This window comes from Salvelinus fontinalis, chromosome 20, assembly GCF_029448725.1.
Source record: "Salvelinus fontinalis isolate EN_2023a chromosome 20, ASM2944872v1, whole genome shotgun sequence".
In the NCBI taxonomy this organism is placed as follows: domain Eukaryota; kingdom Metazoa; phylum Chordata; class Actinopteri; order Salmoniformes; family Salmonidae; genus Salvelinus; species Salvelinus fontinalis.
The window spans coordinates 19,543,201-19,560,580 of NC_074684.1; the positions used below are offsets into that span (position 1 = coordinate 19,543,201).

Below are 17,380 nucleotides of genomic sequence, written 5' to 3' on the forward strand. Positions count from 1 at the left end.
TGGTTATCTTCAATAGAACAGCTGACAAAGCACTCTGCGTGGAATTCATTCAGCACATGGGGACAACTCATTATAACAGTTAGGAGCTGCAAAGTGCACAGTCCAGCAACGGGCCAGACCAATTAGGGTTCAAATGTTAATTGACACTGTTTAACTATCTCTCTGTCTGAATGGGGATGTATTCAGGACTTCCCAGTGAGCCTATAGGGAGCAGGACTTCTCCAACGGCAACCCAAATGATGAACCCCTGTCTGTAATGAGTTGGGCACAGAGGAGCCTGAACGTCAGCATAGAACTTCAACATCAGCTTAGAACTTCATTAAAGGGGCTTTTCTAGAGAAGAATGGAAGGAAGGGGCTCTTGGAGACAAGAGAGGGTTCCAGCCAAGGCTTTAACTCTGTTGCCAAGCTACACATGTTTGCGGAAAATCTTTGTCATCTTTGGACTGTTTAAGAATCACACATGCAAGTTCACTTCTCACACATATCAAGTATAAACACGTAAAAATAAGAAATAAATTGCAAATGAGCACATAAATCCAAAAGTTGGGTGTGGCAGTACTATTGAGGTTCTCTTTGAGCTCCGAGGAGTGGCTCGATTTGTGGTTTGAATTACATACTGAGAAAGTTATTCTATGGATAAACTAGGTATGACACGTGTTCTAGATTCGTGTGAATTTTTATCTTGTACTCTGTTATATGAAGTATGCAATTATGGTCCTAGATAACTTCAGACATTGTGATTTTTTGGGGGGTTATTCTAAGCTCAGCTTCTCACTATTTCCCCAAGAACTCTAACTGGATTTGAATGTCTCCTAAGTAGTGCCTTTCTAGCTGGTCACAGTTAATGGAAACCCTACAAGGTTCGCATCAGACCACAGATTTTCATTTAATCTGACAGTTGGTGGTTATGTTGGCCAGCAGTGCGGTTGTGAGTAAGGAGAGAGGTTTGCAACTGTGACCTACAGTTTTACTTGATCTTTTGCACTCCACACACTTGGCCAAGAAAGCCCCAGCGCCCAGTGCCCATACCAGATCATATCCTGCATACAGTACATCAAATCAAATCAAATGTTATTTGTCACATGCGCCAAATACAACAGGTGTAGACCTTACAATGAAATGCTTACTTTCAAGCCCTTAACCAACAATGCAGTTTTAAGAAAATACCCCCAAAAAGTAAGAGATAAGAAAATCAAATGATTAAAGAGCAGCAGTAAATAACAATAGCGGGCTATATACAGGGGTTACCGGTACAGAGTCAATGTGCGGGGGCACACAGGCACACAGGTAATTGAGGCAAAATGTACATGTAGGTAGAGTTCTTAAAGTAACTATGCATAGATATAACAGAGAGTAGCAGCAGCATTCCAGAGGTGGGGGGTGTCAATGCAAATAGTCTGGTTAGCCATTTGATTAGCTGTTCAGGAGTCTTATGACTTGGGGGTAGAAGCTATTTAGGAGACTCTTGAACCTAGACTTGATGCTCCGGTACCGCTTGCCGTGTGGTAGCAGAGAGAACAGTGGCTGGTAGAGTGGCTGGACTCTTTGACAATTTTTAGGGCCTTACTCTGACACCGCCTGGTATAGAGGTCCTGAATGGTAGGAAGCTTGGCCCCGGTGATGTACTGGGCCGTACGCACTAACCTCTGCAGTGCCTTGCGGTCGGAGGCCTAGCAGTTTCCATACCAGGCAGTGATGCAACCAGTCAGGATGCTCTCGATGGTGCAGCTGTAAAACCTTTTGAGGATCTGAGGACCCGTGCAAAATCTTTTCAATCTCCTGAGGGGGAACAGGTTTTGTCATGCCCGCTTCACGACTGCCCTGGTGTGCTTGGACCATGTTGGTTTGTTGGTGATGTGGACACCAAGGAACTTGAAGCTCTCAACTTGCTCCATTATAGCCCTGTCGATGAGAATGGGGGTGTGCTCGGTCCTCCTTTTCCTGTAGTCCACAATCATCTAATTTTGTCTTGATCACATTGCGGGAGAGGTTGTTGTCCTTGCACCATACGGTCAGGTAGTCTGACATCCTATCTATAGGCTGTCTCATTGTTGTCGGTGATCAGGCCTAACGCTGTTGTGTCATCAGCAAATAGAATGATGGTGTTGGAGTCGTGCCTGGTCGCGCAGTCATGAGTGTACAGGGAGTACAGGAGGGGATTGAGCACGCAACCCTGAAGGGGCCCTGTGTTGAGGATCAGCGTGGCAGATGTGTTATTACCTACCCTTACCACCTGGGGGCGGCCAGTCAGGAAGTCCAGGATCCACTTGCAGAGGGAGGTGTTTAGTCCCAAGGTCCTTAGCTTAGTGATGAGTTTTGAGGGCACTATGGTGTTGAACGCTAAGCTGTAGTCAATGAATAGCATTCTCACATAGGTGTTCCTTTTGTCCAGGTGGGAAAGGGCAGTGTGGAGTTCAATAGAGATTGCATCATCTGTGGATCTGTTTGTGTGGTATGCAAATTGGAGTGGGTATAGGGTTTCTGGGATAATGGTGTTGATGTGAGCCATGACCAGCCTTTCAAAGCGTTTCATGGCTATAGACGTGAGTGCTACGGGTCGGTAGTCATTTAGGCAGGTTACCTTAGTGTTCTTGTGCACTGGGACTATGGTGGTCTGCTTGAAACATGTTGGTATTACAGACTCAGACAAGGAGAGGTTGAAAATGTCAGTGAAGACACTTGCCAGTTGGTCAGCGCATGCTCAGAGCACACGTCCTGGTAATCCATCTGGCCCTGTGGCCTTGTGAATGTTGACCTGTTTAAAGGTCTTACTCACATCGGCTGCGGAGAGTGTGATCACACAGTCGTCTGAAACAGCTGATGATCTCATGCATGCTTCAGTGTTACTAGCCTCAAAGTGAGCATAGAAGTTATTTAGCTTGTCTAGTAGGCTTGTGTCACTGGGAAGCTTCCGGCTGTGCTTCCCTTTGTAGTCTGTAAAAGTTTGCAGGCCCTGCCACATCTGACGAGTGTCGGAGCCGGTGTAGTATGATTCCATCTTAGTCCTGTATTGACAGTTTGCCTGTTTGAAGGTTTGTCGGAGGGCATAGAGGGATTTCTTATAAGCTTCCGGGTTAGAGGCTCGCTCCTTGAAAGCGGCAGCTCTACACTTTAGCTCAATGCGGATGTTGTAATCCATGGGTTCTGGTTGGGGTATATATGTACGGTCACTGTGAGGATGACGTTGTCGGTGCACTTATTGATGAAGCCAGTGACTGATGTGGTGTACTCCTCAATGCTATCGGAAGAATCCTGGCTCATATTCCAATCTGTGCTAGCAAAACAGTCCTATAGCTTAGCATCTGCTTCATCTGACCACTTCCTTATTGACTGAGTCACTGGTGTTTCCTGCTTTAGTTTTTGTTTGCAAGCAGGAATCAGGAGGATAGAATTATGGTCAGATTTGCCAAATGGAGGGCGAGGGAGATATTTGTACACGTCTCTGTGTGTGGAGTAAAGGTGGTCTAGAGTTTTTTCCTCTCTGGTTGCACATTTAACATGCTGGTAGAAATTAGGTAAAACGGATTTGAGTTTCCCTGCATTAAAAGTCCCCGGCCACTGGGAGTGCAGCCTCTGGATGAGCGTTTTCCTGTTTTTTTTATGGCCGTATACTGCTCATTGAGTGTTGTCTTAGTGCCAGCATTGGTTTGTGGTGGTATGTAGACAGCTACTAAAAATACAAAAACCTTGAGACTTCCTTAGATTTCGTGCACCAGCTGTTGCTTGACAAATATACATAGACCGCCACCCCTTGTTTTACCAGAGGCCGCTGTTTTATCCTGCCGAAAAATCTTAAAACCCGCCAGCTGAATGTTATTCATGTCGTCGTTCAGCCACGACTCAGTGAAACATAAGATATGACAGTTTTCATGTGTCCCGTTGGTATGATATACTTGATCGTAGTTCGTCTATTTTATTATCGATTGATTGTACGTTCCCTAATAGGACCGATGGTAAAGGTAGATTACCCTCTTGGCTACAAATCCTAACAAGGCCTCCCGGATCTTCATCCACAATACCTCCGTCTGTTTCTCCTGTGAATTATGGGGATGAAGGCCTTGTACTGGGATGAGGGTGTCTGAAATAAATCCTTACCGTCCGACTCGTTTTCCTGCAGTATGGGATGAGTCATACGACACGGTGGCAGAAACATTATGTACAAAATAACTTACAAATAAGTCCTGTGTGGCCGTGTGGTGCCAAGACAACAACCGCTCCCTCAACATGATCAAGGCAAAGGAGACGATTGTGGAATACAGGTAAAGGAGGGCCAAACACGCCCCCATTCACATTGATGGGCTGTAATGTAGCGGGTCGAGAGCTTCAAGTTCCTTGGTGTCCTTATCTCCAACAAACCATCATGGTCCAAACACACTAAGACAGTCGTGAAGAGGGCACGACAAAGCCTATTCCCCCTCAGGAGTCTGAAAAGATTTGGCATGGGTTCTCACATCCTCAAAAGGTTTTACAGCTGCACCATCGAGAGCATCCTGATTGGTTGCATCACAGCCTGGTATGGCAACTGCTCGGCCACTACAGAGGGTAGTGCGTACGGCCCACTACATCACTGGGGCCAAGCTTCCCATCATCCAGGACCTCTATTCCAGGCGGTGTCAGAGGAAGGCCCTAAAAATTGTCAAATTTATGACTAGCCACCCTAGTCATAGACTGTTCTCTTTGCTACCGCATGGCAAGCGGTACCGGAGCATCAAGTCTAGGTCCAAAAGGCTTCTTAACAGCTTCTACCCCCAAGCCATAAGACTCCTGAACAGCTAATAAAAGGGCTACCCAGACCCGTCTTTTACGCTGCTGCTACTCTCTGTTTATTATCTGTGCATGATCACTTTAACTCTACCTTCATGTACATATGACCTCAATTACCTCGACTAACCAGTGTCCCTGCACATTGACTCTGTACTGGTACCCTCTGTATATAGCCTCACTATTGTTATTTTACTACTCCGCTTTAATTATTTGTTTCTTTTCTTTTCTATTTTTCAACCTATCTAGTTTTTACTTAACATACGTTTCTTCTTAACTTCTTAAAGCATTGTTGGTTAAGGGCTTGTAACTAAGCATTTCACTGTAAGGTCTACTACACCTGTTGTATTCGGCGCATGTGACATAAACAATTTGATTTGAACCTCAGAGCATCTTAACCTGGTGTTGAGCCTGGAGAACTAAATCAAGTCACCGGATTTCCAACTAATGCATCAACATAACCATCTGGATAGAAGTGACTGTGAGGCCATCATGACAGAGCAAAAAGGTTTTCCTGTTGAATGCTCTCTCTCAGCAGTGTCTCTCTGATTATCTATTTACCCAGATGGATGAGGTTCAGTATCTCCACATGGAACTGGGCTTGCTCAAACTTAAAATGCTGCTCTTTTAAATCTCTTAGATGTCAGACATATGCCAGGCAGGCACTAACACACACTATATAGAGTACATTGTCACATTGAGCCAAAAACAGGATGTTGAAAAACATTCTGTGGTAGTTTGGCAAAATTACAGATAGAAATGATGTAAACAAAACATCAAGAGGACTTTAGCAGGGCACAGTTTATAGTGAAATGCCATTACCATTATGTCATAAACTCGCATCATGGTTGCGGCAGGAATAAAAAAATACAGATATTTTTTGGTAGTCCTAGGTCTACTCTCTAACTTTATCTACCATTCTCAAACAGATTGTGAGTAGGTCTACTTTTTCAGTGTTGGTCAACCTTCCCCTCTTCTGTCCTGGACACCTATGAAGTGTCAACGCTATTTATAAATCAGCTCCTCTGAAAGGTGATGTACTGGGCAATCTCCTTGTCCATAGGAATGTTTGTTGGATACCTTGCAAAACACATTTCCCATAAAGGACTCCAGATGCAGGAGCAGAATAGTTGTACTGCTGCCCAGCTGAAACATGAGTATCTAAACTAGATGCACTCAATCTCACACAAATTATCAAGGAACCTACCAGGTACAACCCTAAATTCATAATCATGGGCACCCTCTTAGATATCATCCTGACCAACCTGCCCTCTAAATACACATCTGCTGTCTTCAACCAGGATCTCCGTGATCACTGCCTCATTGCCTGCTTGCGTAATGGGTCCGCGGTCAAACAACCACCCATCATCACTGTCAAACGCTCCCTAAAACACTTCAGCGAGCAGGTCTTTCTAATCGACCAGGCCTGGGTATCCTGGAAGGAAATTGACCTCATCCTGTCAGTAGAGGATGCCTGGTTGCTCTTAAAAAGTGCTTTCATTACCATCTTAAATAAGCATGCCCCATTCAAAAAATAAAGAACTAAGAACAGATATAGCCCTTGGTTCACTCCAGACCTGACTGTGGTGTCTGCATTAACATCGAATAGCCCCCGCGATATGCAACTTTTCAGGCAAGTCAGGAACCAATATACTCAGTCAGTTAGGAAAGCTGAGGCTAGCTTTTTCAAACAGAAATTTGCTTCCTGTAGCACTAATTCCAAAAGGTTTTGGGACACTAAAGTCCATGGAGAATAAGAGCACCTCCTCCCAGCTGCCCCTGCACTGAGGATAGGAAACACTGTCACCACCAATAAATCTACGATAATCGATCATTTCAATAAGCATTTTTCCACGGCTGGCCATGCTTTCCACCTGGCTACCCCTACCCCAGCAAACATCTCAGCACCCCCTGAAGCAACACCCACCCGTAGCACGCGTTCCAGCAGGTATATTGAAATGGTCATCCCCAAAGCCAACACTTCCTTTGGCTGCCTTTCCTTCCAGTTATCTGCTGCCAATGACTGGAACGAATTGCAAAAATCACTGAAGCTGGAGTCTTATATCTCCCTCTCTAAATTTAAGCATCAGCTGTCAGAGCAGCTTACCGATCACTGTACCTGTGCACAGCCAATCTGTAAATAGCACACCCAACTACCTCATCCCCATATTATTACTTACCCTCTTGCTCTTTTGCACCCCAGTATCTCTATTTGCACATCATCATCTGCACATCTATCACTCCAGTATTAATGCTAAATTGTAATTATTTCACCTCTATGGCCTATTTATTGCTTACCTCCCTACTCTTCTACATTTGCACAGACTGTACATAGATTTTTTTATATTTTTATTTTCTATTGTGTTATTGACTGTACGTTTGTTTATGTGTAACTTTGTGTCGTTGTTTTTGTCGCACTGCCTTGCTTTATCTTGGCCAGGTCGCAGTTGTAAATGAGAACTTGTTCTCAACTGGCCTACCTGGTTAAATAAAGGTGAATTAAACACAAATATATATATATTGTTTAAATCAGGTTCTGTATGCATTCAAATTAGTCAACATACTGTACATTCAAATACATTGGAAATCAATGTATCATGACCCAAATAATGTGTACAGTATGTGTCCAAGTCCATTGTGACTAGGCTACTAGTCGGCCTTTAAAACAATAGGTGATCTGAACAGGTCTCTCTGGTTTGTTTAATATTGTTTGTAGAACAGGACTACGCAGGAAAAGGTTTGGGGAGCGGTTATTTTATTACCCATAAACCACTTTGGTTTCCAGCAAATCCTGGTGTTTTCATGCTTTGAAACATCCACCCACTGTAAAGGGGTTATAGCTCACATAGCTTGTTGATTAACTAGGCACCACTTGATTATGAGTCATAGGGTCCATTTATACAGACTCATGTAGCTCAAGTTTTTTTTAAAGCAGCTGCAATTTGTTTTGCTATTGAAATAGAAATAGTAGTAAATTCTGATTCAAAAAATTACACGAGTTATGTACCTAGAATAGTAACCTGTCTCTCTTCACTGTTAGTTCTTGACAGTGGGAATGAGCACAGTGATTCATTAAAATAATAAATGTTCTCAGTGACATCCTCCTTTTGGGGTGACATTTGTATTTTTTGCAAATTTTTTCCTCTTCACTGCACCGGTCCCTTCACATCTAGAAACATTGGCCAAACAAGTCCATGAATTGTCCTCATAAACATGGACGATCAAAAGTGCAATTGCTTTCCATGCACACAGCAGCATTTATATAACTGAGTGCAAGAATCCCAAAGTTCGTTAAACTCAGTGGAACACTCTCTGAAACACTGTTAAGCCCTATCAGGCAGCTGAGAGAGCCAGACATAATCAGGGAGTTCCCACTGGGAGTTCGTTTTGAACTGGAAACTAAACACTAGCAGGGTAACTCACTTCTCACACACTCTCAACATCATGTGCTGAGGTCGAGTAGCCATAAAACATAGAGTGCTTTGATGTGTATTCACTGTTCTGCTCAGCTTCTGAGATGTAGGCTAATCTAACTGTTGTATCTCTATTTTCTCTGTTCTCTCCATTGTTCCCTCCTTACTGTCCTCGGCTCTTCCATCCCATCTCAATTCCTGAGTAGTAGGGTAATAGTTATTGTGATTGTCAGAGTAATGTGTAGTTATACTAATGCTACTAAGTAGCAGATGACTTTGATTGTATGTAAATTGTTCAACTGTTTAACAGCTGCAACAGTCATTCCGTGGACAGAGGTGTACCAATACAGTCGGTCTATGGAAAGTTTGAGAACATCCTTTGATACGGGAACACAGGGTTCAGATCTGTATTCATGCCGTGCCTTCTCCGACCTTACAGAGCTGTGATCTCTCAGCATGGGTCAGCGAGTACATCTGAATTACTTGAAATATGGAGTGATATAACCCCTCTCTCTTATCTATCCAAAAGCATGGATTAAAGGTTCAGATGTCAGGCCTGGATATTTAATGTGCTGGCTAGGAGGTTGAAGCAGAGCCCTGCCCAGGTCATATAGGGAAACCTCATAAATATTCACAAATGGACACAAATGAAAAGCAAATGTGGATTAAAAAATGGATGGGTGTTGGTTCACACTGGAAACTTGGCAGGGTCCCTGTAAAATGTCCCCCTCCACAGCAATCATTTTGTTATGTTAGTCTCATTCACCCTCTTGAATGATCCTCATTTCATTTCACAGAGACTATTTGAAAGCTCTGTTTGATTACTTTTTAAATTAGCTTTATGCTAAACCATACATTTCTAAATACCTCCATGACAGTGTTTGTCTCCCACGATTTCGTCTTCCTTTTCAAATGATGTCAATGGTATTGCATGTTGGCTGCAGTAATGCCTTGGCTTTGCCTCGGCCCATATCCACCTACAGAACTTCAGTTATTATGGACCTAATGGGAAGAGTTGGAAAGGCATGTGTGAAATTCCCTAGAGATTACACAAAGAGTTAATCATCTAGATTCCCGCTGTTCACCAACCCAACAGGGCTTAAGTCTGTGTCCGGGAACTTCCCTCATTACTAATAATGCAGAGGTGTGGTTTACTGACCAACACGGCATGTTTTCTCTGGGTTATCGAGCCAGAATCTAACAGTGAAACATGACTTTATTAATGTTAAATTGGTCACTAGGGTATAATTTGTCAGCCATGGATACCAAGAGCCTGATTCCTTTCAGATGCTCTAGATTTTTCCAAATCAATCTAGGCAACAACGGTTTCATTCTAAATTGGTTTAAAGTAAGGATCCACATTTGGGGAAACAGTGCCACTGTTTGCCTCCAGTGGCTTTGTTATTGTTTTTGTTTTGTTGATGAAAACGGAAAAAAGGAGCATCCAATAATTTTTCACAGTACATATTTTGCTGTTCTATAGAGCGTGCAGTGGGGATCTGTCATTCAGGGCAGGTGGGGCAGAGCCCCACATTTTTAGCAAAAAATACATATTGTCACGACTTCCGCCGAAGTTGGTCCCTCTCCTTGTTCGGGCGGCGTTCGGCGGTCGACGTCACCGGCTGTCTAGTCACCACCGATCCATGTTTAATTTTCGTTTTGTTTTGTCTTCATTGTACACACCTGGTTTACATTCCATAATCATGTTCCTTATTTAACCCTCTGGCTTCCCATTTTGTTTTGTGCGTGATTGTGTTTGTCAAGTGGTTCCGTGTACGTGTTCTGGATTGTTTATGTTTATCCTTGTTGGATTATTGTTGATGTTGAGTAAAGATCGTGGCTTTACTCATACCTGTGTCCTGCGCCTGACTCCGCTTCATTCCATTCACCTGCAACACTGACACACACATATATATATATATACATTTTGGGAGTGGACTTGCCTGCTTTGCATGCTATTTTGGCATTATACGTGTCACATATCAATAAATATAATTGAATTAATAAAGCCGCATGCAAACATGGTCTGTTTTTTTGTTGTTGTGTAAGGCAGCTCCAAAATGCAGGTGTTTCAGCCTAGTTCAGTGCTTTCTGTGGTGGTGGGGCAAACCAGAAAATAGGAGCATTGCGCCATGATTGGCTCAATGTTCTGTCACTCATGGGGACACTACGTCATCGCCAAGCTTGAGGCATTAGTAAGGGTAGACATCCAAAATGTAAGCACTTTGGGTCCTGCCATAGAGTTATATTACAAGTGCCCTTCCAAGAAGGCTCAAGGTCATTGTCCACAGATAAAATGACGTCAATGACGTTATATGTACAGTGGCTTTCAAAGTCTTTCAAAGTCTTAGCTAGCAGTCATCATCATGAATCAAGTCGACAATCTACTGGCAAATCCTTTTTAATCCTTGTCATATGAAGAGAAATAATGAAGAGAAATTATAGATAAAACATATCGGTGCTCATCGGCCTTTGGACATAAAGATTACACAACAAGTTGGAAATCGCAAATTCAACAATGAGTCGTTTGGAAGGAATCAGTGGCTAACTGCAACTATTGCAAAGAAACCACTAGCCTGCTATTCAATAGAGTGGCTGTGTGCTTTTTTTTTTCAAAGTTCCCAGCATAAATCAAGAGAATACCAGACTTTGATGACAAAATTTGCCCACAAAGGACCGTCGTGCCACCTTCTTGTTTAAGTGAGCAGATCACAAGGTCAGTCCAAAAATGTCTTGTATGCTGCTGCATAAATTATGTAATATGCAAGGGAGATATGTATACTGTAGTTAAGAAGGTAATACTAAGTGTATGTTGTTTAGTAAGCTATTAGTAGCCCATGTGCCTCACCTTAATAATTTGGTCTATTTTCACCAATGTGGTATTGTACGGTGTGTGATTTATAAAAAACTTTTTTTGTACAGGTTTGACAGTGCTACTGATAGTAGTGGTGGCGCTTGGCTTTCATGAGCAAATTCAGCACACTGTCACGCCTACTCCCGCTTCCCCTCTCTGGCACTCGAGGGCACCAGGCTGCCCTTCATTACGCACACCTGTCACCATCATTACGTGCATCAGCGCTCATTGGATTCACCTGGACTCCTTTACTTTGTTGACTGCCCCTCTATATCTGTCTGCTCCTCAGTTTGTTCCCTGTGTCAGCATTGATGTTGTTACATTTTCCCCTGTCCAGATGCTGTTCTTGTTTGTTTCTTGTCTATTATCCATTAAATGTTCACTCCCTGTACTTGCTTCTCGTCTCCCAGGATTGGTCCTTACACACACACACAACATTCTGTAATAGAATTCTGTTTATTTGATGTGTCAAATTAAAAGCTTGTTTAACACGTCAAATAGTGTTCTGTGACGTGTATCTTTTTTGACACGCAAAGACCCAAACGGCGTTCAATGTGCCTCACCCTTACAATTTGGTCTATTTTCACTTCTTAATTTCTCCTAACATTACTGTTCTGACTCGGTGTTGCTGCACATGTAGCCTATAACCTTTTAGAGAAATGTAATCATTGAATATTGTAAGAGCTTTCATTGTCTGCTTATATGCCCCCTTTATTTATCCTATAGTTCTGACTTGGTGTACAGGGAGTACGCTGTAAGATCAGCACATGTTCTGAATTCTGTTGCTGTACATTTCAAAAGTGCAAAACAAATAGTTATATTGACTACGTCCGTCGTCGCTCGCTCATTAATGTCTTAATCGAAATTACGGATTGCCTCTTATCCGCTCGTCGTCTCCTTATGCCATAGTTTGTATATCTCAATTGTCAGTAGAAACCACATTTGTTTAAGCAAATCAGCCATATCAGCTATGTTTTTTTTAAAGGCAGTAAATGAGGCTGAATTAACTGTTTCACTGCAAGACAAGGCTCCGCTGATAGCCAGGTGTAGCAGTGGTAAGGTGTTGGAACTGGTGTTGGGATTCTGCTGTTGGGACAGCTTTATGTAGACCCTAACCGTTTGTGGGCACCATTTGTCACCGTTATAGTGCAATTCATGTATTGCTTAGTGTTGTGTTGTGTAGTGGCTTTGCTGGCATGCATCCCAATTTCTTTTTTGCCCCACCAAGATTTACATGCTAAAATCACCACTGAGATCATGCAATGATGTCCAAGGAGAGAGAACTGTGTTTGCTATTTGCAGCAGTGGTTGGCTCCTCAGAGGAGGAAGGAGAGGACCATCCTCCTCAGTAAATTTCATAAAAATAAAAAGAGTGAAACATTTAAAAAGTTATCCATTTAAAAAGTTATCCATCCAACTATACAAAATATATTCATATGCCACAAAATAATTGATTAAAACACACTGTTTTGCAATGAAGGTCTACAGTAGCCTCAACAGTACTCTGTAGGATAGTACCATGGTGTAGCCAGAGGACAACTAGCTTCAGTCCTCCTCTGGGTACATTGACTTAAATACCAAACCTAGGAGACTCATGGTTCTCACCCCCTTCCATAGACGTACACAGTAATTACGACAACTTCCGGAGGACATTCTCCAACCTATCAGAGCTCTTGCAGCATGAACTGACATGTTGTCCACCCAATTAAAGGATCAGAGAATGAATCTAGTACTGAAAGCATAAGCTACAGCTAGCTAGCACCGCAGTGCATAATATGTGGTGAGTTGTTGACTCAAAGAGAGAGAAAGACAATAGTTGAGCAGTTTTGAACAAATTTAATTTCTTCAAAAATGGAGGAGCAAGAGAGAGAGGGAGAGATTTAGTTGAAAAAAATTAACTTTCACTTACTTAACTAACCAACGCAGCTAGCTAGTTTAGCCTACTCAAACACCCAGCTCAAACAGAGGGATGCTATGTTAGCTAGCTGGCTATGACTATCCAACACTGGAACTCTTCCAAGTCAAGGTAAGCTTTTGGTTTTACCACCGGGGCCCTCTGGAGTAACTGCTAAACTGCTTACTAGCTGTACACTGCACTGCATGATTGTAGCAGGTTTACTAACGTGTTAGTTCTATTAGCTATGTTGACGTTGATGTTACTTTAGCTAATATGGTGACAACAATGTAGGCTGTGTGTAGCATTTATGAAGGTTTGGCTTGGAAAGTTTTTTTTCACCTGGTCACAGACAGGTGATGTGTTGTGCACTGAAGTCCATAAGCAAAGCGAAAAGGTGAGAGGAGGAGAGCACATAGATGTGAGAAGGAATTATATATACAATGAGCTGTTTATATGTGCCTATGAAAGTGATCAGGAGTATATTCATTCCGCCGATTCTTTTGAAAAACCTTTCTTAAACGAAGATGCAAATTAAACGAAACGGGGAAAAACATACCTGAATTTGTCCAATAGAAACTCACTTTTGCAACTGTTGGACTAATGATTACACCCAAGATCAGCTACATGTAGGCAAGAGTGTGCAAGGCAATATTGAATGTGTCACTCTGTCCATGTGTCACTGTCTGTCACCTCAAATCTTTCTCTCGACCTGTTTGCACCTACATTGTAAACTTTCATTCATAGGCTAGGTTGTAGCAACCTCATGATGGGTATAGGGAACATGTTTGTGTCATGTAGTAACCTAAACCTATCGATGTGACATTCAACTGGGTGAATGGAGTCATCCCAGTCAGTCATCCAATATGCTGTAATAGAAAAAAAGCTATACTCATAAAGAAATGATCGTCCTCCTTCCATCTTAAATGGCCCCGAACGCCATTGGTTTGCAGTAACTTCTTTGTTGTAATATCCCAAACGAACATGTGAGTTTCAGCTTTAAGGATTCTAGCTTAAATGTATTATGGCCATGTGTCACAAAGCCAGCGATACACAACGACAACAAAAAAATCTTTCCATAAATCCAACTTCAAACTTCCCCCAGAATGGTATTCGTTTTGAAAGACCGACCTAACATTGACTCCACATCACTCCCCTTTATGTTAGTTCTGCTGCTCACATCTAACTAAAACACCAAGGTGTTTCCCAGGTCTGATACACCAAAGGTCACCAGGGCATAGATTCTAACCCTGGCAAGTCACGTTATAGACATCCCTCCCCAGACACAAAGACCCAGGCCTGGAGGTGAGGAGGAGAGGCTCTAGGCACAGCTCTGTCAAGACTGATTAATGACACTGTTTCTCAGGGTTGGCTACAGACCGTGCAGCACTGCATTACCTGACGACACAACTTACAGGAGTGGAAGGAAAGGTCCTCAGCTGCCAGGCAGCACCATGGGCGAGCTCTCTCAAACGTGCTGATGGGAGTCCAGTTTCTCCTCAACCACAACACACAACACACACACACGGACCCTGTGAGAGCCAAGATGGCCATGGTGGAGTCCCTCCAGGGGCCGTGGAGTATTGGAAACACGTTCCTGTCAGTCTCTGCATGCCAAATCCATCCACATGGCCTCTTTCCACAATGTCACATAAGTAATGCACTGAGGCAGGTACATGACTGAGAAATAGCATAGGGAAGTGTAGCCCTCTTTCAGCACCATAACTTTTAAAGATGAGGATTACAGTATGTCTCAGGTAACCTTAGTCATATGTCAGGGTTGGTGACTTAAGAAAAAAGTATTGTTCCAAGAATGTTACAACTACTCTATAGGCCTTTGCCAATGCCATTGTTTGGGAAGACAGCCTGTCGACAATCAAAGCTACAGTCTGTTTGATTTTACCAAAAGCTGCTTTTCCTACTGCTTTCATTGGTCTCAAGCTACACTCTCCAAATGTACAAAGAAATGGCTTTTCTCAAATTACCAAAAATGTCTCTTAATCCATAAACTGAAATAGGCAGTTGCTTATGTTTAAAGTGAAGTACAATTGCAAAGCACAATCCTTATGTGTTTCCTGAGACAGACTAACTGTTTTAATGTGGCAGTAGCCATAGGTTTTCCCATTAATTCTTCATCTTGTGGGATCACTGATGTCATTGGTTGCAAAGGGCTGGAGACCAGAGTTCTCAAGTGAAACCAGATGGACTAACAATTTGAAATTTCAGTTGAAAAACTTAAGAACTGAACACATCTCAACTCATTCTGTTTTTCACTTTAAGTCAACCAGAATACCCGCTTCAGACAGTGTATGTTGTTGAGTTCAATCACATTTGATCCCACAAAGAAAAATGTAAAGAATAGCATTATATATACAGCTCTTGGGAACTGGAAAAACACTGACAGTGTCCAATAAGGTATTTATCTTATTTCACTCAACCAGCCAGATAGAGCTGATGTGGTTTGTGTACATAAACTCTTAGATAGACAGCTTGGCAATAACATGCTTTGTAACTCAAGTGACTTGACCTACCTGCTAAACAGAGACCAAAGATGCTCAGGAGTACCAAGATGTATAGAGACACGATGGCATACTTGATGGCAGACAGGGAGTTCAGGTGGCTGCAGCAATTGTCTGGCTTTCTTCTCCTCTTGGCAGAAACAGCTGAAAAGAAAACATATCTTTAGAATTGGAAGACAAAGATGGATACAACGGCTCTTAGAGGGGGTCTGAATTGAGGGGCCATGAGGATAAAAGAAGCTGTATGAAATGAGGATAAAATGTCATGAGGATAATATTCTTCTGCAGTGATGAAAAGGTCCTACATAAAAATGCATGCCTGACTGTCAACTGAATGACTTGTTGCATTGTTGCGGCCATCTCTCATAACATAGACTTTATGAGTGCTAAAAATCCCCCCAAATGATTGTATTATTGTTCTATTAGTACTGACGTAGCGAGTTGGCAGCCTTGATTCTACACTGGGCTGATATTGTAGTCAGCATGAGAGTCAAAACAAAGTCTGCATGTCTGGCATTTGGCCTGAGATTTATTGGTCGCCACTGCACCATGCTGTACATCACAGGGCTGCCACACAGATACAGAGCAATAATAGCTACAATCGGTAATTTAACCCCTTAACACACTGTCCAGGTTGAACATAAAACTGTCATCGTGGCATTCTAGTTGGGAGTTTGTGTATGTGTCATGTGCTTGTGAGGAAGCTGTTTAGATTAAACTGTTGTTGCTGAGGAAACATTCAACGCTGGTCAAATAGGCCCAGAAGTAGGGTGACAGAAGACATTATTCAGGCAAAGAAGATCTCAGTCCAATAGGAATCTGATATAAATTCCAAAGTGTCTAATGCTATTAGGTCATGAAGCACATTGTCTTATTTCGAGGAGACATAAGCCCTGAGAGAGACCAAGGGGAAAGTATTACACACTTTCATTTTATGTTCTCCTGGCAAGCAATCCCAAGCACAAGACTAAAAATGAGTAGTCTCCCCAATCCTTCCTTGTCTCTCTTTCTCTCTGTGGAGCATATAGCTCTGAAATCACAGAGGAGACTTCTCTAGAAGACAAGGCCCTCAACCTATTTCCCATAAACAGTCTTGAGTTTGCTCTGTAGCCCTACAGCATGGTGGTTTCAATTGTACCAATACAGTGGGTTTGGTGACGAGTATGAAGTGAGGGCCAGGCAACGAGCGCATACAGGTCGCAGTGGTGGGTAGAATATGGGGCTTTGGTGACAAAACAGATGGCACTGTGATAGACTGCATCCAATTTGTTGAGTAGAGTGTTGGAGACTATTTTGTAAATGACATCGCCAAAGTCAAGGATCGGTAGGATGGTCAGTTTTACGAGGGTATGTTTGGCAGCATGAGTGAAGGATGCTTTGTTGCGAAATAGGAAGCCGATTCTAGATTTAATTTTGGATTGGAGATGTTTGATGTGAGTCTGGAAGGAGAGTTTACAGTCTAATCAGACACCTAGGTATTTGTAGTTGTCCACATATTCTAAGTCAGAACCGTCCAGAGTAGTGATGCTGGACGGGCGGGCAGGTGCGGGTAGCGATCGGTTGAAGAGCATGCATTTAGTTTTACTTCCATTTAAGAGCATTTGGAGGCCACGGAAGGAGAGTTGTATGGCATTGAAGCTCGTCTGGAGGTTAGTTAACACAGTGTCCAAAGAAGGGCCAGAAGTATACAGAATGGTGTTGTCTGCGTAGAGGTGGATCAGAGAATCACCAGCAGCAAGAGCGACATCATTGATGTATACAGAGAAAAGAGTCGGCCCGAGAATTGAACCCTGTGGCACCCCCATAGAGACTGCCAGAGGTCTGGACAACAGGACCTCCGATTTGACACACTGAACTCTATCAGAGAAGTAGTTGGTGAACCAGGTGAGGCAATCATTTGAGAAACCAATACTGTTGAGTCTGCCGATAAGAATGTG

The 17,380-nt window shown here is 42.8% G+C and overlaps 1 protein-coding gene across 1 annotated transcript in view; it reads right to left on the bottom strand.

The window, feature by feature from the left end:
- The window catches only part of LOC129817472 (scavenger receptor class A member 5-like), a 66,099-nt gene that overhangs the window by 43,550 nt on the left and 5,169 nt on the right, over positions 1-17,380 (bottom strand). Inside the window, exon 3 of the mRNA XM_055872745.1 lies at positions 15,456-15,587. Within this exon, the coding sequence (XP_055728720.1) occupies positions 15,456-15,587 (132 nt within the window). The remainder of the gene's footprint in view (positions 1-15,455; positions 15,588-17,380) is intronic.